Genomic DNA, 27,496 nt, shown 5'->3' with positions numbered 1-27,496 from the left:
GTCACTGAGCCAAAATCCTGGAACACCCTCCCTAACAGCACTGTGGGTGTGCCTACATCACGTGGCCTGCAGTGGTTCAAGAAGACGGCTCACCACCACCTTCTCAAGGGCAATTGTGGATGGGCAATAAATGCTGGCCTAGACAGCGACGCCCACATCCCATTAAAGAATAAAAAGCACATGCTCTGGGAGGCCTCACAAGGCTGCCCATTTAATGCACCACAGCTCGCCGGCCCCAATGTCAGCGATCTGCCACCTGAAACTCCGGGCTGTGTTTTCCCGCAAGAATAGGTGGGTCTCCGCCAGTCACTTGTCCAGCAATCCAAACCAAGCTGGTGAAAATTGGGTTGTCTCTATGCCAGGCGGCAGGTCCCCACATTGCCAGCTTCATGCCCAGGCAGCAAGTTGGATATCTAGCCGGGGATTCACACTGAGATAGTAAACCAAGGCCTTGCCCATCCTTTCAGGTGGATGTAAAAAAAATTCCACAGTACTATTTTAAAGAAGAGTCGGGAAGTTACCCATGGGACACCCTGCAGAATGACAGGAGCTGTGAAAATGTTTTCGTCGTTTTGATTGTTTGCATAACATTTGACTATTGTTTCCTTGTTCTTTGTTTAATACAAAGGCTGCTACCCTGCATTCATCATGTAAGAAATGTTTGGGGAACTATGTTAACAATCCAGGAAACAAGAAATGTGAAGTCAAAAATATATGGCACACCTCTTTCAAAGATAATATCTTGATCTGCTATAAATCACAGTGTAGTATGTTCCATTTTGGATCGAATAATTATGGTAATAGGCCTGGCTCTGACTCAGGACAACACTAAGGAGGAAATGGCAATTCATTTTAAACCTGCACCGCTACAGGTGGCATCATAACCTCAAAAGCCTCCGAATACGGATACGTTTCTTAAGGGTAAGTGTGTGTCTTTCATTTTGACAAAATGATAAATTATAATTAAATCAACTGAAAGCACCCATAATTTTCATACCAATATGCTTTAAATGCATGTAGGACACTGTGGCTTATTTTTCAACATGTAACCCAGGATGTATATGGTTACTTATGATACGCAAGGCTTTAGAGGGTCACTACAAGCAGAAAGGTGGGGGTCTAAGTGTTGTTTTGCCATTTTGGTCACTCCACTTACTGAGGTGAGAATGGCAGTGGGATTGGCATCTTATAAAATTATCCATCATAACTCCAATATTGTGAGGTTGTGATCCAGGATAGAATCTCTCAGCAAGAGTGTGGGTTGACAAATGAGGATAGGGGGGGTAAATGTGCCTCACTTACGGCACTATAATATTCTGGCTGAAAATGATGGCTCAAAATTTATGGGCTTATATCCTGCATCCATGGACCATCTGCTCACATAACTTGCTGTCTGCACTATTTTGATACATAAATACAGGGACAGGACTTTATATGAACTAATTGTTTGATGCGGCAAAATTTCAGTCAAAAGGAATTACACCCCAGGGATTTGTTCAATAATGTCATTCAAAGAAACGTGAAACAATTAGAAGATATTATAGATTCAATACTATATTGTTCAGTCAGTTAGAAAGTGAATTTTTAAGAATGCTGGTCAGTTAATACACTGGGACTAACTGTCCTGAGTCCAGTGTCTAGGAACACCCATATTCTCCCTAAGCCTCTCTGCCTCTTCATCTCTCTTCTCCTTCAAGAAGCCCCTTTAAAGGTGCCTCTTTGACCAAACTTTTGGTCACCTCTTCTAACATTTCCTTATGTGGGTGGCTGTCAAAATGTTGCCTGATAAGGTTCTATTAAATTAGAGATGCTATATGAATGCAAATTGTTGTGTACCCAGCTGCTAAGCAGAAGAAATGTTTCTCAATTTGTTCATGGGATGTGGACATCGTTAGCTAAGCCAGCATTTATTACCCATCCCTAATTGCCCTTGAGAAAGTGGTGGTGAGCCGCTTTCTTTTGGATGCAGACACAGTACTATTAGGAAGGGAGTTCCAGGATTTTGACCCAGCGACAGTGAAGGAACGGCGATATATTTCCAAGTCAGGATGGTGAGTGGCTTGGAGGGGAACTTCCAGGTTGTGTTGTTCCGCCAAATGAGCTGCTTGCTGCTTATGGAACTCAGCAAATAAACTGACAAGCATGTTGGGATATGATTTGACACCAACTTCAGAAAATGAGATTCTATTAGAAGCATTAAAAAAGCTGGCAGGTGATTCCTACACACGCTTAACACTTTTTGTTGCCAAGCAGCTAACTTCACTATATTCGCAATCATGCCAAACTTGCTTGGGAATACGCCTGAGCAGGCCATGCATGAATAGATTTCACATGACAGGCTGATCAAACCTGTTTGCTGAACTACGTTAATGAAAGAAACATTAATAGTTGCATGATTTATATTCCAGCGAAATAGAAGTGCAATGTAATTCTCCACACACATCCTATAGATTCAGTATCTGTAACCTTAGGACATTGGCACAATTGCAAATTAAACAAAAAATTATTGATGAAACTCTGTGAATCTGATGCGATACACTTACAAAGTTTATGAACTGCTATTATCCTGCCTGTTACTTGAGTTTATTTTATTATTGATCTCACCTGGTCTGCAATAAGCTTGTACAATGCCGCAACGCAGAGATGAAAAGATGGGTTTACTCTTCTATTTTGTCTGAGCAGGATGAATGTCAGGATCATAGAGAATCGCAGAATCATCATAGAATCTCACAGCATAGGAGAAGGCCGTTTGGCCCATCATATTTGTGCCAGCGCTTTGAGAGAGCTATCCAATTTGTCCCCCAATTCCAATTTGTCGTTGGAATTTAGAAGAATGAGAGGCGACCTTATTGAAACTTACGGGGCAGAATTTTATGAGTCAGCGAGCAGGGGTGGGACCCGCTCACCGACACGCGGTGACGTCGGGCAGAACTCCCGACACCACGGCGCCCCGTTTACATTTTCGGGAAGGCGGGAGCGCAGCAAAACCAGCTGCGGGCCCGCCAACCTGTCAATGGCCAATTGAGGCCATTGACAGTGTCAATTAAGTAATTAAAGGACCTGACCGTCCAACTTTAAGGTTGGCGGGTGGACCAGGAGCCCCGGCGGGAACTAGAAAAAACATAAAGCCTCATCCACGGGCGGGATGAGGTTTCATGTAGGCTTTAAAAAAATTTAAATCAAGGTTTTGTGAAAATTATGGACATGTCCCAACTCATGTGACATTGTCACATGAGCGGACATGAAAGGGAAATTTTTTCTATTTTTGTCTTTTTCACAGTTAGAGCCAATTTCCCTGAGGCAGCACTTAGCCTCAGGGAGATGAGTGCGCCCTTTCATGCACATGCGCAAAAGAGCGCACTCTCGATTTTGGGATTTCCCCCCCTCCCCTCCCCCGCCCGCACAGGGAGCGCATAGCGCTTCTGTGCGGAAGTCATGCTGGGTGGGCTTTAATTGGCCCGCCCACGTAAAATGGCAGCGCGCCTCCGATCGGGGGCACCGATCAGAAGCGTGCCCGCCCATCAACATCCGCCCCCGACAGGGGGAACATTCAGCCCATAAAATTCTTTGGGGGCTTGACAAGGTAGATGCTGAGAGGCTGTTTCCCCGTGTGGCAGAGTCTAGGACTAGCCTAGAGTAAGGGGTCACCCATTTTGGACAGAGATGAGGAGGAAGTTCTTAACTCAGAGGGTAGTGAACCTGTGGAATTCTTTACCACAGAGGGCTGTAGAGGCTGAGTCTTTAAGTATATTCAAGGCTGAGATAGACAGATTTTTAATCAGTAAGGGAATCAAGAGTTATGGGGAAAAGGCAGGAAAGTGGAGCTGAGGACTATTAGATCAGCTATGATCTCATTGAATGGCAGAGCAGACTCGATGGGCCAAATGGCCTACTTCCTCTCCTGCATCTTATGATCTAACTCCCCACTCTTCTTTCCCCCTTAGCCCAGCAACTTGTTGTGTGACATTTTCTTATTCCCCATGTCACCTCTGGTTTCTTTGCAACACACTTTAGTCCTTTGGTTATGGAATCTTCTGGCATTGAAAACCCAGACCTCCGTTCAAGATTTTGAATACGTCCATTTAACTTTCTCCTCAAAGACCTGTGGAGGCAGAGTCCCTTGGTCTCTCTGTTCTTGTACCCCGGTAAAAATGTTGCATTTAGTTTGGATTGCCTCTCCTCACTCTTCCTACAAAAAATGAATCACTTCACACTTCTCTGTCTTAGATTTCATCTGGCATGTGTCTGCTCATTTCACTGGTCTATTTATATCCAGCCGAAGTTTGTTACCATCCTTCTGGTAGCTTACTGCATTTTGGAGTTTTATAGCTTTGAAATGATGCCCTCCAGCCAAGTCCAGGTTATTAAAATACATCAGAAAGAGCGGTGTCCTGGCATCGCCCTTGAGGGACACAACTCCACATTTGAAATCTAATCTGAAAAATAACCATTCATCCCTACTCTCTGCTTTCTGTCCCTTAGCCAACTTTATAACCATGTAGCCACTCTGCCCTTTAATCCCCAGGCTCCAATTTTGCTTTGTCCCGAAAGAGAACCTCAACTCCACTGCTCTCATCCACTTCTGTTGCTTTATTAAAGAACTTAATCAAGTCAGTCAAACAAAATTAACTTTAACAAATTCATGCTGATTTTAATTTGTTCACCAATATCTTTCCAAATGCCAAATAATTTTGTCCAAGGTTAATGTCTCCCACCACTGACACTGATAGGCCCTCAATTATTGTTTATTGTGAGGAGAATAGATTACAAAAGTAGGGAGGTTATGCTTCAATTCTATAGGGCACTGGTGAGACCACATCTGGCGTACTGTGTATAGTATTGGTCACCATATTTAAGGAAAGGAGTAAATGCATTGGAAGCAGTTTGGAGAAGGTTACTAGACTATTATCAAGAATGGGCGGGTTGTCTTATGAGGAAAGATTGGACAGGTTAGGCTTTCATCCACTGGAGTTTAGAAGACGCGACTTGATCGAAACCTTTAAGATCCTGAGGGGTCTTGACGGAGTGGATGTGGAGAGGATGTTTCCTCTTGTGGGAGAATCTAAAACTGGGGGCCCGCTATAGAGTTGATTTTCCAGGCAATTTTTCTTGGCGGAAACATTAAACTTTATTTACAAGACAGCAGCAGCATCTACATGTGTGCATCTAACTCTATAACTAAAGAAGAACTCTCTCCTGGAGGTTCCCCATGCTGCTAACTCATTGGTTTACACAGATCATGTGATCTTACAACACAGGATTATTCTTAAAGCTACAGTCCTACATTTATCAAAGCTATAATTACTACATTCCTCCCCCTTTAACTTTTCTGTACATTTTGTATTTACAAGGATATTTATCTCACGACATTACAATATTTACACAGGTCATGAAATTATAAGTTCAGTCTTTCAGGTGGTTTCCTGATCCATGTGGAACGTCGCAGCTCCACGACTTGCGATTCTTTTGCAGGAAACACATTCTCCGGAACCGTATTAACATCAGGTACCTCATTAGTCCTAGGCAGTTCAGGGTCTTTCACTCCGACAGAGATGTTGGGATGTCTATCCTTGGTTGAGCAACTTTAGCAGGAACCACAGGCTCAGCAATGGTTACAGGTGGAATATCATTTTGTTGGAGTATCTCCCTTCTTCTTCAATGATCCACATGCTTACAGGTGATCCAGCCCTCCACTTCCACATGGTATGACAATGGTCTGGTCACACTGCTTATTTTACCGTGTAACCACACCGGTCCTCCACCAAAATTCCTTACATATACTACTTCTCCAACAGTAAATTGTCACTCACGACTATGCTAATCATGAGCTTTTCGGTTCCCTTAATTTTTCTCCGCCTTCCCCTCCAAATTGGGAAGTATCAGGCTTAGTCTAGTTCGAAAACGATGTCTCATCAGTAATTCTGCAGGTGTTGCACCTGTCGTAGTGTGTGGGGGGTTGTCCTGTAGTGAAATAGGAAATGAGCAAGTTTAGTTTCCAACGATTCACCTGTTAACTTTTTCATTCCCGCCTTAAAAATTTGTACTGCTCTTTCCCCCAGTCCGTTAGATGACGGATGGTATGGTGCAGTCTTCACAGGGTTGATACCATTTAGGCTGCCAAACCGTTGAAATTCAGCACTCGTAAACGCAGTACCATTATCTGAGACAATTACCTCTGGCAATCCATGGATAGCGAAGCTGTAGCATAGTTCTTCTATAGTAGCACCTGACGTTGGTGACTTTACCTCATAAATGTCTAACCACTTGGAATGAGCATCGATAATCAATAGAAACATGGTTCCAAAGAAAGGACCAATGTAATCTATGTGCAATCTCACCCAGGGTCTACCAGGCCACTCCAATGGATGTTATGGGGCTGCCACCAGCAACTTCTGTAGTTGTTGATATTGTACACAGTGTTTTACCACATTTTCAATATCGCCATCCATCCCCAACCACCAAAGATAACTTTGTGCTATCGTTTTCATTCGTGAGATTGTCGGATGGGCACTGTGTAGCTCTACCAAGAGTGGTTCCCTTCCTTGTGAAGGAATTACTACTCGTGCACTCCATAACAGAATACCATCTCATCTGTTCATCTCATGTCTTCGGTTAAAAAATGGTTTCAATTCATCTGAGACTGGTTACTGGGACCAACCATGTAACACTTGGTCTCTCATTTGCGGCAGGACTGGATCTTATCTGCCTGGCACAGACTGGTGAGGAATCCAGGAAATTCATCACTAAGGCAAACTCTTGGGGAATTGGTGCATGGTCATTGTTCTCTTGCAAAGGAAGGTGACTTAGGGCATTGTCTGTATGAATCCCCAGTCGATGCGCAAAGGTGTATTCATATTCCGCCAAAATTAGGGCCCATCTTTGAATTTGTGCAGAAGCTACGGGAGGTATAGCCTTTTCCTCGAACAGACCCAAAAGTGGTTTGTGGTCTGATACTATCGTGAAATGTTGTCCATGCAAGCATTGGTGGAATTTTTTTACAACAAAAATAATCGACAGACCTTCCTTTTTGATCTGAGAATATCCTCTTTCAGCTGTGGTAAGTGTCCGGGATTCATAGCCTATTGGCCTCTCTGTACCGTCATCCATGTTGTGAGATAGTATCACTCCTACTCCATAGGGGGATGCATCACAGGTTAGCACCAATTCCTTTTTCGGGTCATAACACACTAACACATTTGAAGAGTGTAAGAGCTGTTTTACTTTCATGAAAGTTTCTTCTTGGGGGCGACTTCCAAAACCAACTTTGGTTTTTCTTTAGCAGTGAATGTAGAGGGGCTGGAACCATTGATAAATTTGGTAGAAATCGGCCATAATAATTTACCATCCCTAAAAATGATTTAAGTTCAGAGATGTTCTTAGGTGCAGGTGCCTCTCTGATTGCTTTAACCTTCTCTTCAACAGGGTGTAATCCTTGGGCATCCACCCGGTGGCCCAAATAAATGACTTCATTTGCCTGAAAAGTCAATTTTTCCTTCTTTAGGCACACTCCTGCTTCTAAAACTCGTTTCAGGACTTCCTCTGGGTCAGCCAACTGTTCCTTTTCTCTAAATCTAGTTATCAGCATTATCATTCAGATAGACCACAACTTGAGGTAGTCCTTGTAGTGTGACATGCGTGATTCATGTCAAGCTTTCTATACGTTGTCCCTCCTGCTAGTTTGGTATACAGGTCTTCAACCTTGGGAATAGGGTACCTGTCCAGATTGGCTGCTTTTTTGACAGTTAGTTTATAGCCCCCACAGATGCGGAGGGTCTGGCCTGTTTTAAGGACAAAGGACTATGGGTGCTGCCCACTCTAGAACTGAACTGCTTTTATGACACCCAGCTTCTCTTGCCAGTTCAACTCAGGTCAACCTTCTCCCTCAGAACGTATGGCAGTGGTCTTGCTTTCAAGAAGCGATGAGTTGCTCCTGGGTCCACATAAATCTTGGCCTGTAGGCCTTGGATTTTTCTCAGTTCAGCCTTGAAGACAACGTCATTTTTTTTAACAGCTCTGGCAGCGCCCCCTGCTCGCAACTGGAAAACTTCGGGCCAGTTTAATTTAATTCCCCCCAACCAATCACGACCTAGAAGGATTGGTCCTTCACCTTCTACCACCATCACTGGTAGATGTGCTGTTTGGTTTCTCTAATGAACAGTTACTTAGATACCTTTTACTTGGGTTTCTTTGCCTGTGTACATTTTCAACTTGGCAGAGGTTTGTTCCAAATTTAATTGTTGAGCACCTTTATTTAAATATCTGAAAGTGTGTTCTCCTATTACAGTGGTAGAAGCACCCATATCTACTTCCATTTTTAATGGTTTACCATTCACTTGCACTATGACAATAATTGGCTGTCTTCCCAACCTTCATGTTGAATAATGAATAAATGTCAGGTTGTTTCTGACTCTTCCACACTATATATTTCATTGGGCTTCATTTGTTGCCTGGAAGCCTGTTTAAATCTCACTTTGCAGTGTTTTAATGTGTGTCCACTTTTGTGACAAAAATAACACTCTACGTTTTTAAATTGCCAATCGTTAGTACTATGATTGTTGCCACGTGGATATAAAATTAGTTTTCGATTTTGCTGCTAAGCTGCTTCTTCTAAATTTTTGGTTAGCGTGGTCTGTTTCCTGCCACGTGGCAGAGTGCCGGCTTTTCGCACCACTTTCGGCTGACTGTTTCCGCCCCAACTAGGAGAACAGCACCATTTTGCACACCTTGAATCGCATGTGAATCTTTTACAACGCTTTCCATCGCAAGTGCTATTTCTAACGCTTTCTTAAAATCAAGACCCACTTCAGCCAGCAACCTTCGCTGAATAGCATCCTCTTTCACGCCACGTACCAAATGATTGCTGAGCATGTCATTCAGGGTTTCACCGAATTCACAATATTCCGTGAATTGTTTTATTTTCACCATGTAGGCAGCAATGGCCTCTCCCAGGGCTCTATTCCATGAATTGAGCCTGAACCTCTGCATTGTGACTGAGGGCTTGGGTTGGAAATATCCCCTAACGAGGTCTACTAATTCACTGACATTCTTCAAATCAGGGGCACTGGGGGCTGTCAAGCTTCGAATTAAACTGGAGGTCTTGCTGCCACAAATAATCAGGAGAATTGCTCTCCTCTTTTCCTCCCCATGATTTTGTTAGCTTGAAAGTAGAACGCAAGACTTTCTATATATTGAGACCAGTCGTCTGTGGCTGGTTCAAAGGGATCGATTCTTCCAAACTGTGGCATCTCGGATGAGTATATCTTCCTTTCTTTTTTAATTATGTTATATACTCACAATTGCTGGGCAAGGAACAGTACCAGATCTGATTTACCCATGTCGCCAATTTGTTGTAGAGTTGATTTTCCAGGCAACTTTTCCTAGTGGAAACATTGAACTCCATTTACAAGACAGTAGCAGCAACATGTATGCATCTAACTCAATAACTAAAGAAGAACTCTCTTCTAGAGGTTCCCTGCACTGCTAACTCATTGGTTTACACAGATCATTTTATCTTACAACACAGGATTATTCTTAAAGCCCAGTCCTAAGTTTATCAAAGCTATAACTACTACAGGGTCACTGTTTAAAATTAAGGGGTCGCTCATTTAAGACAGAGATGAGGAGAAATGTTTTTACTTAGAGGGTTGTGAGTCTTTGGAACTCTCTTCCTCAACAGGCAGTGTAGGAAGAGTCTTTGAATATTTTTAAAGCAGAGCTAGATAGATTCTTGATTAACAAGAGGTTGAAAGGTTATTGGGAGTAGGCAGGAATGTGGGGTTGAGGTTACAAACACATCAGCCATGATATTATCGAATGGCAAAGTAGGCTCGAGGGGCCGAGGGGCCTATTCCTGCTCCTAATTCGTATGTTCATATGCATGATCGCATGTTTATATTACCAGTTTATGCCTCTCGCTTTATTTTGAACTGAGATGTAACATTTGCAAAATCTTCCAGTCCTTTGGCACCGCCCCCATATCTAAGGATGACGGGAAGATTGTGAGGCGAGTCTCGACAACTTCCACCCTCATTTCCCTCAGCAATCCAGGCAAGGTGACTTTTCTAACCAGAGTGCTGCCAACCTTCTAAGTACCTCCCCTTTGTTTTGTTGCAGGGTAGGAGAGGAAAATCAGCCAGAGTGCTTACTTTGAGAATTTCCTGTGGGAGAATACAAAAGATAGAGGATACCTGGTGCTCTGTGGCGCTGGGTCAACTTTCATTCCAAGCCTGCATGAGATCGTTAAGACTTTGATAAGGTAAGACTGTCAAAGAATATCAGGCAAAGATGGTTTAGTGCTTAACCGTGATCTAGCTGAATCATGCTCAATGGGCTGAATTGCCTCTTCCTTTTCCTATGTAAGTGAAGATGAGTGCTCCATATTGACAAGTGTGAAGGTGGGTGCTGGCAGCACCTCCTATTGGTGGTACCAGCACTGTGCTGGGCATGTGGACGGAGAGACCATGAAGTTTAAATGTCTATAGGCTGGGTGGCTGATTAAATTTCCCCTGTCCTGGAAAATTGCTGGTGAACAAATGAAGGCATACTGCCTTGAAGGTAGCAAACCCCGCTCTGATATTGTGACAGGAAATAACCCCTCCACATGCGACGGGATTTCCTGCACCCACCCTCCGCTGCAAGTCAATGGGCCTCTGGCTGGGCAGTCGCTTCACCTGCGGTGGGTCCGGCCCATAGGTTCCCTGGCACGTAGGTTATCAACTTGCCTTCCTAAATATTTTTTAAAATAGCCAATCCAGTTTGACGGGCCACTATGGAAACTGCCCAATTTAACCAAGCCAAAAGTAGTGGAAACTGGGTGATGTAGGTAACAAGTGACCAACCAGTAACACCCAGTTTCACACTCTGGAGCCTCAAGTTAAAAAACAGCCCTCAATCTTGTCAACATCAAAGTTGAAAGGGCAATCTTGAGCCTCATTTTATTTTGACACTAAGAAAGGTTGCCTGGATTGCCTATAAGGACCATGCATATGTCAAATCTGTCACTGAGTTCCTCGATATAGAAAAGCTACATACACCAAAGGAGGAGAGTGATTCACCAGATTGTTTCCTGGCATAAGAGGACTGTCATTTAATAAGAGACTGAGTAAAATGGGCCTATATTCCCTGGACTTTAGAAGAATGAATTAAAGTGTAAAACATTCTTACAGAGCTTGACAGGATGGATGCTAGGGCACAGAAACAAACCATTCAGCCCAACCAGTCCATGCCAACATTTATGCTCCACCCGAGCCTCTTCCCATCTTGCCTCATCTAAATCTACCATTATAACCCTTTATTCCATTTTCCCTCATGTACTTGTCTAGCTTCCTCTTTAATACACCTATACTATTTTCTTCAACCCTCTTTGTGGCAGTGAGTTCCACCACTCTTTATGGGTGAAGAAGTTTCTTCTGAATTCCCTATTGGATTTCTTGGTGACTATCTTATATTGATGGCCTCTAGTTATGCTGTTCCCCACAAGAAGAAACATCCTCTATCAAAACCTTTCATAATTTAAAAGACTATTAGGCTAACCCCTTCAGCCTTCTTTTTTTCAAGAGAAAAGAAACTCATCCTGCTAATCCTTTTCTGATATGTATACCCACACATTTCTGGTTCCATCCTTATAAATCTTCTCTGCAGCCTCTCCAGTGTCCCTATATCCTTTTTATAATATGGCAACCAGAAGTGCATGCAATACTTTAAGAGTGGTCTAACCAAGGTTCGAGATGGGTTTGGCATAATTTCTTTGCTTTTCAATTCTATCCCTCTAGATATAAAGCTTAGTGCTTCATTTGCTTTTTCATTTTATGACCTTGCTAACCTCTGACACTATTTTTAGTAGTTGGTGTGTTTGTATTTTGAGATCCCTTTGCTCCTGTACCCCACCTAGACTTCCAAGTAATAGGACCTTTCTAGTTTTCCTACCAAAATGGACAACCTTACATCTGTGTTAAACCTCATTTGATAATTATTTGCCCATTCAGCTAATGTCTTGCTGTAATTTGTTGCACCTCTCCTCGGTATGACTATTCCCCTCAAACTGTTGTCATCCACAAATTTAGAAATGATGTTTTTAATCCCCGAGGCCAAATCACTTATATAAATTTTGAACAACAGTGGTCACAGCACTGACCTTTGTGAAGCACCACTTACAACTCTTAACACCCAGTCTCTGTCCTCTGGCTTAAAGCCAGCCAGCAATCCATTCTGTCACTTATTTATCTCCTGTTTGACATTCTCTGACCTTATTCATCTGTCATGGAGCACGTTATCGAATTCTTTTGAATGTCCAGATAAATAAAATTTGCTGTATTACCTTTGTCTGCTCTGTCACTTCCTCAAAAATTTCAATAAGGTGGGTCAGCAAGATTTTCCCTTTTGAAATCCATGCTGGCTATTCGTTGTTATATTTCTCATTTCTAGATGTTCCTCTACATTCTCCTTTTGTAAGGATTTCATTATTTTCCTACCACTTAAGTTAAGCTGACTGACCTATAATTCCCTGGACATGTTCTGTCCCCCTTCTTAAATATAGAGATTACATCAGTTATCCACCAATCCTCTGGCACTGCACCTTTTACTAATGCATTATCAAATATATGTAGTAATGACTCTGCTATCTCCACCCTAGATTCTTTTAAGATAGATGGATGCAGTCATCCAGACCCCAGGGTTTCAGTTTGTTTATACAATACATCCTGTTTATTTTACTTTTAAATGCACTTATATCATTGCTCATCTCATCATTCAATGCCACGTCTACCTGTTCTATCTCCATGTAAATACCAAAGCAAAATAATTGCTTAATATTTCTGCCATCTCTTCATTGTTATCTGTGACATCCTATCCGTCTGTTAATAGTCCTATTCCCATCACAGCCTTCATGTATTTATTAATGCGCCTGTAAAATATTTTGCTATTTTGTTTTATGTTACGTGCTAATTTGATTACATCATTCCCCTTTGCCTTCCTATTTGTTTTAGAGCCTTTCATGTACTCAGGATGTCCCAGAACAATATACAGCCAACAATGTAGTCACTGTAGTGCCAAGCAAGGGGTCACAAAAAAGCCATGTGATAATGACCAGGCAATCTTTTTTTACTGATGTTAATTGAGGAATAAATATTGACTGGTTTTATGCCTAGAAAGGCTAAATGTAAACGTAAGCCGATTATGTGAAAGGAAAGTCCCCATCAGCACATCGATTAAAAGCGGCTATTCTCTCCTACAAACTACCCTACCAGAGCAGGGAGATGTATTTTGTGACCTTCAATATATCCAACTGCCTCTGTACAAGCAGAAATTGCCCATCTCTCTGACCCATAGATGTCTTTGGGACACTCAATTCAAATCTGCTTTTCATTGACATGTAAAGTCCAGTCCCTTTAAAACAATTTGTTCCAAAATAACAATGATATTCGAGTCAGCGGTGCCTCTTACCCGCTATTCTGGAAATCAATTTAATCCTTTTGTTATATGAAAGCTAAGGTTGTGTCATGGAGTTAATCCCTTGATCAGCTATTCAACTGCATTGAGAGGGAGCATTTCTTTCTGCATAAACAAGGCATAACAAACAAGTCGATGAAGTAATTGAGGGAGGAAAATGGTAGCAAGAACTGAAGCAATTCCTATTAAAAGGCGCTTCTCCTGTTACTTTTCATCATGTTCCATTCTTAAAAAGGGCAGAAAGGCAAATAATGTAAAGAAAGGAAATAAATGCCTCGATCAGAGCTTTTGTAAAGGTAATGGAGAGAGATTCTGACCAAAAAGGAGAAAAATGAGCCCTGAACTTCCACACAAACCTGCGGTTTGTTGTATGAATGGGTGGTTCCATTGTAACATAGCCATAAGTATGGGAGCAGCTTTAGCAGCGATGCCAGGCAATGAGGCCACTGGCAGAGTGGGAGTGACTCCCAGTGAATGTGTAGTGGATCTGGTACTGTATCCAACACGTGTCAGCCTTAGCTCAGCAGGTAACGCTCTCACCTCTGAGTCAAGGGGTGGGATTTTCCGCCCCCGCCCGCCGCTGCGATCTTCCAGTCCCCGCCGCAAGTTAATAGACTTCTGGCTGGGGCATCGCCTTGCCTGCAGCGGGTCCCACCCACGAGGGGGCCGGGAAATCCCGGCCAAGGTCGCAGAGATCCACTCCAGGACCTGAACATAAAAATCAAAAGCTAACGCCCCAAGTCCAGTTCCGAAGGAGTGCTGCGCTGTCGGTAGTGGGAAGGGATGTTAGGAGGAGGCACTGACTCCTCTCAGGTGAATGTACAAGATCCCACTGCACTATTTTCAGAAGAGCAGGAGAGTTATGCTCTGTGCCCTGGCCAATGCTGATCCCTCAATAAACATCACAGAAACAGATATCTGGCAGTTCTTATCACATTGGGTTTTTTTTTTGGCGGAACTTTGTACACAAATTTGCTGCTGAGTATCCTGCAGTGTTAACAGTGGCTACACATTCAAAAGTACTTTGTTGGCTGTAAAGCACTTTGGGAGGTTCTGAGGTAATGATAGGTGCTATATAAATGGAAGCATTTCTTTTTTTAAGCGTTGTCTCGATTCCAAATGTATACGATTTTTCAAATATTCCTTCATGTAACATGGGTATCATTAGCAAGGCCAGTATTTATTGCCCATACCTAGATGCCCTTGAGCTAATTTCTCAAGTCACTGCAGTCTGTGTGGTGAAAGTTCTCCCACGGTGCTGTAAGGTAGGGAGTACTGGGATTTTGACCCAGCAGCAAGGTAGGAACTGCTATTATAATTCTGGGTCAGGATGTTCTGTGGCTTGAAGGTGAACTTAGAGGTGGCGGTGTTCCCAGGCATCTGCTTCCCTTGTCTTTCTAAGTGGTAGAGTTCACGGGTTTGGGATGGAAGTTTGGGTGATAGTAACAAGCTGACTACATTCATTGACATGTAGAACTTCATTCAGTCATTTTTAACCTAGACAAGCTATGTATATGTCACAGATAATAACCATTATTCTTTTTTTCCCTCAGGTTGTGAATAAAATACTCAAATGAATGAAAGTAATCCCAATTTATTTGTGTCTGTGAGTATTCAATTGAGCTGGCTTGTCCTTCAAATAAAATAGATGTAACTGTTTATTTCCCTTAGAACTTCCTATTTCTGTCTCTTCTGAACTAAGTACTGACTTACCTGCTTGTTCTTTGTTGCTTTGGGTGCAATTTTTAGGCCTCATCATGGCATGAGGTGAGTCATTCAAAAGTCCATTGACTTCGGCAGGAACGTAAAATCCCACCGGTGTAAAATTCCGCCCTTTCTTCCCAGGGACTTTTTAACTTCATGGGGAGAATTTCCCCCCCCCCACATCAGACGGGCTGGGCAGGAGTGGGTGTGGGCAGGCGTGCAGCCAATCGCCGCCCGCGATCGGCTGCAAGCTGCCATCTTACGTGGGCGGGCCAATTAAGGCCCGCCCTGCGTGACGTGCACCCGGAAGCGCACAGCGCTACCTGTGTGGGCGTGGGGAGGAGGGAGAGTCGGGGCATGCGCGTGAAAGAGCGAAGACATCTCCCTGAGGCACGGAGTTGCCTCAGCGAGATAACTTTGATTTTGAAAAGTTGAAAAAAAGAGTTTTTAAAAATTCAGACACGCCCCCTCATGTGACAGCATCATTTAATAAATGGCCTTAATTGGCCTTTGACAGTTCGGCTGAAGATCAGGATGACACACGCCCGATGTCACCGCGCGTCATTTTACGTGTCAGTGTGCATGGCCCGCCCCCACACGCTGAACGGAAGGTTCAGGCCCATGTTATAGCTCAAACTCGAGGAATAGTACCTCATCTTTTGACTCAACATTCTACAGCCTTCTGGACTCAACACTGAATTCAACAACTCTAGCTCATAACCTCTGCTTCCATTTTGTTTTGAGTTTATTTTTTACAGATGACTCAGTTCTTTCTTGCTTCTTTCTCTATTTCTTTACTTAGCATTCGGACAGCTACTATCCAGCCATTCGCACTTCATTAGTTTAGGCTCAGCTTTTGTTTTTGTTTTACTTTACCCGTTTCCACTCCCTTTGGCTTTTGTTCCAAGCAACCACGTGGCTATATAGGATGTTCCTTCGATCTTTTTTTTGGAAGTCCCTCAAAGAAATTAAAAGCAAATAAGCCAAATAATGTAAATAACCAGAACCAGACATCTGTTATGAGACAGCCTTTCATTAGAGCTGAGTTATTTAAAAATCCCAGAGGGAAACTTTAAACAACTGTCATAACCTATTTTTTTCAGTGGTATGTCTGAGATGCAACTCTAAATTCAGGAATCAGACCACCGGTTCTCCAGAGGTTTTATATTAAATTAAATGAAACATTTTATGAACTTACACAAGTTAAATATATACACATGGCTACAAATTACTACTAACATATATAATATATACTATAACAAATTCCAAAACTAATCTCCATTGAGGCAACAGCAACCCATAGACTTAACAAGACACCAGACAAAGCATTTTCACCTTTCGAATTCAAAATGAGGTTCCTTTCACTTTGGATCCTGTGGAGACAGTTATAGGCTTACAGCCACTTCAATTTTACACTGTCCGCACACAAGAAAACTGCCCTCTGATATACCTAGCATATCTCATTGAATGCAAATTCTCATTGCATCACCAGCCTGTTCTAACAGTAAAACCCTTTTCATAATGCAAATTTTATTAGTAATATAAACATTGCTTGGTCTCAGCTAGCTAGGTGTCAGATTTCACTCCCCTTCTTGAATGCTCTATTCAAAAAATGCAAATGCACTCTACCTCTCTGTTCTCAAAACTAGTACATGTCAAAGCACCCAGACTAGCTGGCTTTAATCCAATTAAGACACACCCACAGGCTAAACCTCTATTTTAAAAGTAAAATATTTTCCAATAATATTATATACATTAATAGCTTCATGACAATCAGAACACCATGTCCAGGATGACACATTTGTTTTCACTTGGATTACCCAGGTACTAAACCCTTGATAATGTACTGATGGGAAGTACAAAGCAGAAGACAGTTCCTTCTCTGCAATGTCAGTCACTTCAGCTGATACATTTGCCAGTTAAAACAGTAACTGAAGTTCACTAATGAGGGGAGATAAGACCCAGGTTCAATCCTTGCTCTTGCCCTAAGATAATCGATCACAACCAATGTAGTATTATGGGTATTAATTCAAAGGGAGAGTTTATTTTTATTTATTCTTTCACAGGATATGGTCATCACTGGCTAGGTCAGCATTTATTGCCCATCCCCAATTGCCCCTGAGAAGGCGGTGGTGAGCTGCCTTCTTGAACCGCTGCAGTTCATGTGGTGTAGGTACACCCACAGTGCTGGTAGCAAGGGAGTTCCAAGCTGACTGGTGTTATGGTCTGGTTAAGTGCCAGTAACTTTTTGTTTAGAATAGACAAAGTTTGAAATCCCAGTTACCCACAAGGAGAATAAAGCAATAAGAGTCCATAGTTTTAAACAAACAAAATAAACTTTACTATACAAAGTCAGAAAAGTAAAGCAACCAACCATATCTATCATATACTCTAACATTCAGAATTAAAATAAGATAAATATAAATTAACAGGCAAACTGTGGTCAAACACACCAGATCGCACATTAAATGTTAAATGCAACAAAGACAGATTCCACAGGTTTCTCAGCAACCCACCCAGATGTCAGTGATCACTGTGAGTCAAAATATCTCATTAAAACTCTATCTCCCTCATGAGGGAATTCAGCTCTTCACTTTCCAAGTTTTAGTCTCTGAATTCCTTCAAAGGCTACCCTGACTCACCCTGCTTCAATGACTGCACACCAATCTCTTCTCCTGGGACTACGTTCCAGAGAATTCACAAAGCTGTACTCTCACCTCTAATTACCAGCACACTTATCATTCTTTTACAAACCTCTAGCTTCACTAAGCTGGCACTGCATCTGGGTTTCTCCGAATTCCAGTCTCCGGGCTGTGCGGAACCATAAATGGTTCTCAGGACTTCTCTGAGCCCAACTGCCTGGCGTGGAACCAGTGACCTTCCACCACCATCTTAGCTCCCCGGGATTTACATGAACCCTAACTGCCAGGAGCCAACCCAGGGCTTGTCTGCAAGCTGCAAACCACATGAGGTCCAAACTGCAGCCATCCCCTACTCCCAGCAAACACACAGATAAATTGAAACCAGAGAACTTTCTTAAGCTCCAGCCATCTCTATGAAATGCAGCCTTTCAGGGTTCACTGAGTATTTTTAAATTAATTTAGCTCTAACTCCAAAAACAAAAGATTTCTCTAGATTGCACTACTTTGCAAGTAGTGTAGATATCATGTCTCCCGTTCTCCAGCTAAGTAAGCCCACCTGCGGTTTTATGCCTCTTACCTTTCTAGCTGTTAACCCCCTAAGTCAAAATGGCCTTAAACTTTTAAGATTAATAGACTGCAAGCTGCTTTAGTTGTACTTGTCCCATTTCCTGCAGTTAAACTTTAATTTTCCCAAAAGTAAAAATTACCTCAAAAATATTAACATGAACCATGAACTAGATATTCATCACATTTAAAAGTGTTAATAGTACAAGGAGCATCACTTGCTCTGTTAAACAGGGTCACCTTGGATAGACAAAAGAGGAAATTCACTTAAAATAACAACATCAAGACTCACCATCAAAATAGCAAATGATTTAAGGGAGAAAATCTTTGAAGTTTGTTTTAAATTCTTTAAATGCGACTTGCTTATAATTGTTTCTCTGTACACCCACTTGCTATCTGTAAAATAATGGTATTGTAGCATAATGATTATATTACTGGGCTAGTAATCCCAAACCTGACCTAATGACCGAGAGACAAGGCTTCAAATCTCATTCTTCAGCTGAGGCATGTAAATTCAATTAATTAAATAAATCTGGGGAGAAAAAAAGCTAGTCTCAGTAGTGGTGACCAGGTAACTACCAAAATGTTGTAAAAATACCTATGGTTATCTAACGTCCTAAAGGTAAGGAAATCTGCCATCCTTAACCAGTCTGACCTGCATGTAACTCCAGCAATTTGGCTGTCTCTTAACTGTCCTCTGAAATTGCCTAGCCAGCCACTTAGTTGTATTCAAGAAGACAGCTCACCACCAACTTCTCAAGGGCAATTGAGTACGGACAATCAATGCAGGTTTGCCAGTGATTGCCACATCAGGCGAGTGATTAGAAAAACGCTGATAAGCTGCAATTGTTTTTATTAATGCTTCTAGACTGTGACTTTTTTCCTTACCTCACAATATTTCTATTCGCTTGTTTTTGTTTGAAATTATAGGAAATGAATGATACATGCTCAAAGATTAATGACTTCTTGGACACCTACTACCTCACAACATTCTATGCCATTGAGTTCATCTTGGGATTGATAGGGAATGTCATTGTGATAAGTGGCTACATATTCTGCCTAAAGGAATGGAAGTGCAGTAATATTTACCTCTTCAATCTTGCCATTTCGGATCTGGCCTTTATCTGTACACTTCCAATGTTTGTGGTCTATTATGCCAATGGTAAAATATGGATATTTGGCAGTCTTCTCTGCAAGCTGAACAGATACATTCTTTACACCAACATGTACTTAAGTATGCTGTTTCTGGCCTGCATTAGCATTGACCGATACTTGCTGGTGAGCAACCCAATGAGGGTCTACATGTTTCAAAAGAAAAGGGTTGCCATTATCATCTGTATCGGTTTGTGGATTTTTGTTACTCTGGAAGTACTCCCTATGTTAACATTCATAGGCGCCACGGCTCATGATAACGATACCATCATCAAGTGTGTCGATTATGCGAGTGCTGGAAATGCCATCCACAATTTGACATATAACGTGTGCCTCACCATTTTCGGTTTTCTGCTCCCAATGTGCGTCATGGGAGTCTTCTGTGTGAAAACCGCCCGCATGTTGAAGAAATTAAGTCAAGACCAAACCCGAAGCGTTACTCTTGAAAAACCTCTCACGCTGGTTATATTGGCAATTGTTATTTTCTCCATATTTTTCACTCCTTATCATATCCTGCGAAATGTCCGCATGGTGTCCAGGTTGGAAAATATCAGCTTTTCCCATTGCACCGTTGAGGGCATTAAGGCAGTTTACACCATCTCAAGGCCTGTTGCCTTCCTCAGCATCATCACAAACTCCGTGTTCTACTTCCTTTCCGGAGATAAATTCAGAGAAACAATTACGAGCAGCATAAAGTCTCGCTTAAAAAATCCACTGCGATGTGCAAAATGAGGCTGCACTAATAACAGAGGCCCATCACTTTGGGCAGAGGTAGGACTTCCTGCTTTTAGTTTGGAGAACGGTGGCCCAAAAGGCTAGGATGGTTCAAAGTTTTAATTATGCTGACACAGGGACTTGCCAATGGTTGAGGATGTTTGACTTGATCTCCTGGTTCACGGCAACAGGTCTTCAAACTCGTCACTCCAGGCCTAAAATGTGTTGACCGGTCGTCATGGAAACTAGCAGTGCCAGAAAGAAGAGAACTCTATTTTGAAGTTTCGTTTCTAGCTAGCGTCAGTAGGTTGAGTTGTAAGGAAAGAACGGGGGAAGCTGAAACTGGGAATTTCCCTGAAGCTGATCCTCCTCCACCGTCAGGGGAAATCCTGGAGGTTGACCTATTCATGGCTTGTCAAGGAATCGCCGCTGGGTCAGCAGATAAGAAAGAATGCGAAAGATGCCAGTGTTTTCCAGATCCATCCAGTGCTGGTAACACAACTGAGAAAAACATATTTGTGGCTGATATGATGGAACCCGAGAGTTATTTATCATGAAATCAGAATTGTTTTATTTTGACATACAATGTGAATAATTTTTTCTGTAGTTCAATAAAGCATAGCTAAAGATAAATGTAACTTTTTTGCAGGGAAAATCTAACTGCCTTTGTTAGTTCAAAGCACCACACTTCAAAAGACTTACACAGAGCATGTTTCCAATGTCAAACTCATAACATTAGTTATGGATCATTGTATCAATTAATTCTTCCTTTTACTACCTATATTAATGGAAAATATGATTTCTTCCCTGAATTTCTGGCTAGAGGTATATGTTGTTCTTTGTTTTGTTTTGTCTATAAATCTGCCTCTTTTTTGGCTACCTGGGCCATGTGGGAAGGTATAGGCTTTGTCCATAGGTTAATATGTTATATATGTTATATACCTGACATCAAGGGAAACGAAGAAGAAATCAAAGACCACATAAGAGTATAAGAACATAAGAAATTAGCAGGAGTAGACCACACAGCCCCTCTAGCCTGCTCTGCTATTGAATACTATCCTAATTGATCTTCTGAGTCAAACCCACTTTCACACTCGCTCCCTTTATCCCTTGATTTCCTGAGAGATCAAAAATCTATCCATCCCAGCCTTGAATATACTTAACAATGGAGCATCCAAAACCCTCTGGGGTAGAGAATTCCAAAGTTTCACAACCCTTTGAGTGAAGAAATTTCTCCTCACCACATTCCTAAATGATTGACTCTTAACCCAGAATGAAAAAAACAGTAAAAACTGGGAAATAAGAATACGGTCTGAACTGATCTTGTATACCTTAAGATGGAACACCAGTGAAAACAAGGGCAGCAGATAGATGGGAACACCACCACTGGAATTTCCCCTCCAGCGGTTCAAGAATTCAGCTCACTACCACCTTCTTAATGCTAACTAGGGACCGGCAATAAATGTTGGCCCAGCCAGCGAAGCCCACATCCCCTGAATGAATATGTTTTTAAAAGAGTATTGAGCACTGTTTTTTTCCTTCTAGGGATCCTGAGACTGTGCCCCCATGTTCTCGATTCCCTAGTCAGCTGAAGCAACCTCTCAGTGTCTACTCTGTCAAACCCTTTCAAAATCTTCCCTGTTTCAGTGAGATCACATATCTTTCTTTTAAAAACCCCAGAGTATATACATCCCAATTTACTCAGCTTTTCATCATAGGACAGTCTCTACTCCAGGAACCAATCTAGTGAACATTCACAGTACTGTCTCTAATGCTCTATATCCTTTCTTAGATATGGAAACCATAATAACACACAATATTTCAGGCATGGTCTCACCAAAGTCCTGTACAATTGTAGCAAGACTCCCTTGTTCTTGCACTCCAATCCCCTTGCAATAGAGGTCAACATGCCATTTGCCTTCCTAATTTCTTGCTCTACCTGCACGCTAACTTTCTGTGTTCCTTGTACAAGTACATCCAACTGTCTCTGAACATCAAGATTTAAAAGCTTTCTGCTTTTAAAAAATATTATGCTTTTTTCTCATTATTGTGACGAACTCCGCATTTGGCAAAAAGCTTGTATTTATGAGACATCCTCTGAGCCGAAAGCAAAACTAAACTAAGCTAGCTTTGGGAAGGGAATTCATAATTGAAATTCCTAGCTATGATACCACTTCTGAGAAGTGAAGCTGATGATTCCTATGGAGATAAGAGCTATGCAACCCAAAAAAGGCAAGTAGAAGCTAAGTGTGCAGTGAGGCTCGGATTTCGGCTCACAATGGAATGAACACACAGAACTCCTGGTGCTCAGGAGAAGAAGCAAAACCCTCCAGTTTTCTGATTGGCAGTAAGAAGGATACACAGAACTTCTGGAGTTCTTGGCGAAGCAATATGCAAGCGAGCTGAAAGGGACTGAAGCCTAAAAGCAGCGTGAATAACTCGGGCATGCTAAAGACCTGAGTGTTTGTACCAGAGTGACCAGAACATGGTGCCGTTAAGTTAAAAACAGAAAATCCTGGAAAAACTCAGCAGGTCTGACAGCATCTGTGGAGAGAGAAACAGAATTAACATTTCAAGCCTGTATGACCCTTCTTCAGAGCTAAGGAGAAGTAGAAATGTGTTGAAAATTATAATGTTTAAGGTGGGGTGGAGTCGATGAAGCTGGATAGAAGACCAGTATTAGTTGAGGGCTAAGGAGAGATTGACAAAGATGTTATGGACAAAAGGACAAAGGGAGTGTTAATGGTAGTGGTAAGGGCCAAAAAAAGTGCTGTTAGTGGCATAAAAGTAAGAAAGCAGAATGTGTTAATAATAGAACAAGGGTCAGCACTCTGTGAAAAAAAACATGGGACAAGTAACAGGTGGCTCTTTTGGAGGTGGGGTGGGGGGAGGGAGCAGTGGTTGGGGGAAAAGGGACAGAAAAAGGGATTTAAAAAGGTAATAGAAAAAGGTGATAAAACAACGAATAAATGAATAAAAATAAATGTGAAAATAGGTGGATAAAATTAAAATTGAATTTTTAAAAAGGCGATTGAAAAGTGGGTGAGGATAGAGGAGAATGTTCATGGTCTGAAATTGTTGAACTCAATGTTAATTCCGGAAGGCTGTAAAGTGCCTAACTGGGAGATGAGTTTGCGTTGGGCTTCACCGGAACATTACAGCAGGCCAAGGACTGACGTGTGGGCATGAGAACAGGATGGTGTGTTGAAATGGCAAGCGACAGGGAGGTCTGAGTCATGCCTGTGGACAGACCGAAGGTGTTCCTCAAAGCATCAGCGTTTGGTCTCCCCAATGTAGAGGAGACCACATTGGACACAGCGAATGCAGTAGACTAAATTGAAGGAGGTGCAAGTGAAGAGCTGCTTCACCTGAAAGAAGTGTTTGGGCCCTTGGACAGTGAGGAGGGAGGAAATAAAGGGGCAGGTGTTGCACCTTTTGCGACTGCATGGGAAGTTGCCGTGGGAAGGGGGTGAGGTGTTGCGGGTGATGGAGAATGGACCAGGGTGTCCCAGGGGAAACGGTTCGTACGGAATGCTGATGGGGGTGTGAGGGGAAGGTGAGCTTGATGGTGGCATCATGCTGGAGTTGGCGGAAATGGCGGAGGATGATCCTTTGAATGCGGAGGCTGGTGGGGTGAAAAGTGAGGACAAGGGGGACCCCATCATGGTTCTAGGAGGGAGGGGAAGGCGTGAGGGTAGAGGTGTGGGAGATGGGTGGGAAACGTTGGTTAAAGGAGAAGGCAGACATGTCAGAAGCGTTGTTTTGGAAGGTGGCATCATCTGAACAGATGCGACGAAGGCGGAGGAACTGGATGCAGGGCGTGAGGAGCTGTAGTCGAGGTAGCTGTGGGAGTCGGTGGGTTTGTAATGAATATTGGTGGACAGTCTGTCACCAGGAATGGAGACAGTGGGGTTAAGGAAGGGAAGGGGAGCATCGGAGGTGGACCATGTGAAGGTGATAGAGGGGTGGAACTTGGAAGCAAAATTGATACATTTTTCCAGGTCCAGACTACAGCATGAAGTGGCACCGAACCAGTAATCAATGTACCAAAGAAAGAGTTGTGGGATGGGGCCTGAGTAGGACTGGAACAAGGAATGTTCCACATGCCCCATAAAGAGACAAGCATAATTCTGGACCCATGCGGGTACCCATAGCCACACCTTTTATTTGGAGGATGTGAGACAAGTTAAAGGAGAAATTGTTCAGTGAGAGAACAAGATCAGCCAGGCGGAGGAGAGTGGTTATGGATGGGGACTGTTCAGGCCTCTGTTCGAGGAAGAAGCGGAGAGCCCTCAGACCATCCTGGTGGGGGATGGAGGTGTAGAGGGATTGGGTGTCCAGGGTGAAGAGGAGGCGGTTAGGGCCAGGGAACTGGAAATTCTGGAAATACTGGAAATATGACGTAGAGCATCAGAGGAATTGCAGATATAGGTTGGAAGAGAATGGACAAGGGGAGAGAGAATGGAATCAAGATAGGAAGAAATGAGTTCCATGAGGTAGGAACAGGCTGACACGATGGGTCTTCTGGGACAGTCCTGTTTGTGGATTTTGGGAAGGAGGTAGAAGTGGCTGTCCAGGATTGGGAGACTATGAGGTTTGAAGCTATGGAGGGAAGATCTCCAGAGGAGATGAGGTCAGTGACAGCCCTGGAAACAATGGTTTGATGTTCTGTGGTGGGGTCATGGTCCAGGGGGAGGTAGGAAGAAGTGTCTGAGAGTTAGCACTCAGCCTCCTCGAGGTAGAGGTCAGTACGCCAGACAACAGCAGTACCCTTGTCAGCAGGCTTGATAACAAAGTCAGGGTTGGACCTAAGAGAACAGAGTGCAGCAAGTTCAGAAAGAGAAAAGTTGGAGTGGGTGAGAGGAGCAGAGAAATTGAGATGGCCAATGTCACGCCGACAGTTCTCAAAGAAAAGATTAAGAGCAGGTAAGAATCTAGAGGGAGGGGTTCAGGTGAAGGGAGAATAATGAAGGCGGGTGAAAAAATCCGTTGAACACGGGGAAGACATCTGCCCAAAGAAGTGAGCACAAAGACGAATGCGGCGGAAGGAAATTGCAGCATCATGCCAAGCTCGACATTCATTGAGGTGAGGGCGTGAAGGGAAGAAACCGAATCCTTTGCTGAGTACAGAACGTTCAGCATCAAAGAGGGGAAGATCAGAGGGTATGGTGAATACGTGGCAAGGGTTGGGATTAGAAGAAGGGGCAGGGTCAGAGAGACGGAAAGCGTGGATGGAAAGATTGGAAAACCAGGGTGAGAATTTACAAGGATGTGGATGCTGAGGGACAGTTGGAGCTTTCAAAACAGAGATTAACAAATCCTTGTTGCGTTGGAATATCAAGGGATATGGAACAAAGTCAGGAGGTTGGCGAGGTAAAATGGAGTCAAGGTACAAATCATCCATGATCTAATGGGATAGTGAAGCAGGCCTGAGGGGCTGAATGGCCTCCTCCTTTTCCTTGTTCCTAACTGATATGAAACAAGGCAGACTCAACAGCTTCATTCTTAGCAGAACTCTTACAGGAGGTGAACCTACTGTGCAATAATGTTCCAATAATGTGAGACTAATTGTCGCTATCTCAGAAACCTTAGTCAGAGAAGTTGATGAGGAAATGGTAAAAGTTACAGAGTTGGAAGACACTCTTCAGAAGCTGGGACAGAGTGGCGTGAACTTAGCACCACATTCGCTTGGGTATTCCTCACTCGAAGCAACATGTCACTCACACTCAGCATAAATCAGTCAGAATTCAGGCTTTGGGTTGCTAACAAGTGACCTCTGCTGGACAACAATTTGTGAGGATGTTAGCTGAAAGAATTACAAAGAATTTCCAGCACAGAGACAGATCAACCCAATTGTAGGTCTTTATGTTCCACATGAGTTACTTCCCACTATTCTTCCCTGAATCCTGTCAGTCTATTTTTCTGCAGCATAATTAGCCAAGATGCTAGGAATAGTACCATTGTGATTATGTACTGGGTGACTAATCCAGAGGCACGTGTTAATAATTCAGCCATGTGAGTTCAAACCCCACTAAAGCAGCTGGGAAATTTAAATTCAATTGAATCTAAAGTAAAAAGCTGGCATCAGAAATAGTGGGCATGAAATTATGGGGTTATTGTAGAAGCCAAATGGTTCACTAACGGCTTTTAAGGAAGGAAATCTGCGAATCTAGACCCATGACAATGTGACTCTTAACTGCCGTCTGAAATGGCCTAGCCATCTGTATCAAATCAACTGTATCAAATTTCTACAGAGAAGCTGAAGAAGAATAAAACCAGATAGACTGCCCGGCATCAACCCAGGCGCCCAACACAACAACGCCACACTCAGCCTAGTCAACCATGCAAAGTCCTCTTCACTAACCATCTGGTGACTTGTGCCAAAATTGGGAAAGCTGTCCCCCATGTCTCGTCAAGCAACAGCCTGATATAGTCATTCTCACCAATTCATACCATATCTCTAATGTCCAAGACGCTTCCCACAACATCCTTGAGTGTCCTGTCCCACTGACAGTCCCACCAGACGTGGCAACACAATGACATACAATCAGAAGGGAGTGACCTGGTGAGTCCTCAACATTAACTCCAAACCACATGAAGTCTCATGGCATTAGGTCAAACATGAGCAAGGAAACCTCTTGCTGATTACCACCTACCGTACTCCTCCATGTTGAACATCACTTGGAGGAAGCACTAAGGGTAGCAAGGGCACAGAATGTACTCTGGGTAGGGGACTTCAATGCCCTTCAACAAGAATAACATGATAGCACCAATACTGGCTGAACATTCCTAATCCTGAGGGAGAGATATGTCAGGCTGGGCCTCCAGCTGTTGATAAGAGAATCAAAACCAAAAAATAGCACAGATCCTGGTGTGATGATGGATGTTTTTTTAATATATTTTTGGGAATATGGTGTTATTCTGTATAGAAGGTTTGTGTGTGTGTGTGCCCATGATTAATTAAACTGGGGGCGGTTAATAAGGACACCTTGCTTGTGAGAACTGAGATATAAAAGGTTAGAGGTGTTAGGTTTATGCATTTGTAATGAGAGGTTATGGTGAGGTTGAATTTACAAGTAAGTATGTTGGATTTAAAATTTGCATTATAAGGTAAGTAGGGTCTTGGTTTTTCAGCTGTTTATTTCAAAGGGAAGTTTAGATGTGACAAGGAACTTTTACAATTTACAAAGGTTTCATAAACATATACTTCCTCCAAGTATATTAAATTTTATTGACCCATGACTAGGGGCAATTGGAGAACATAACAGATTTTC

At 42.7% G+C, this 27,496-nt stretch overlaps 1 protein-coding gene across 1 annotated transcript; it reads left to right on the top strand.

Moving 5' to 3' along the window:
• Nucleotides 1-746: 746 nt before the first annotated feature.
• Nucleotides 747-20,882, top strand: LOC144694234 (succinate receptor 1-like). Its single transcript, XM_078564577.1, has 4 exons — nucleotides 747-921; nucleotides 10,114-10,255; nucleotides 15,000-15,052; nucleotides 19,287-20,882. Exons 3-4 carry the CDS (start codon nucleotides 15,020-15,022, stop codon nucleotides 20,238-20,240), a joined length of 987 nt encoding a protein of 328 aa, XP_078420703.1. The 5' UTR covers nucleotides 747-921; nucleotides 10,114-10,255; nucleotides 15,000-15,019; the 3' UTR covers nucleotides 20,241-20,882.
• The last annotated feature ends 6,614 nt before the right edge of the window (nucleotides 20,883-27,496 follow it).

This window comes from Cetorhinus maximus, chromosome 19 (genome assembly GCF_964194155.1).
Source record: "Cetorhinus maximus chromosome 19, sCetMax3.hap1.1, whole genome shotgun sequence".
In the NCBI taxonomy this organism is placed as follows: domain Eukaryota; kingdom Metazoa; phylum Chordata; class Chondrichthyes; order Lamniformes; family Cetorhinidae; genus Cetorhinus; species Cetorhinus maximus.
Note: the sequence above shows the minus strand (reverse complement) of the source record. Positions and strands in the feature narration are given on the sequence as shown.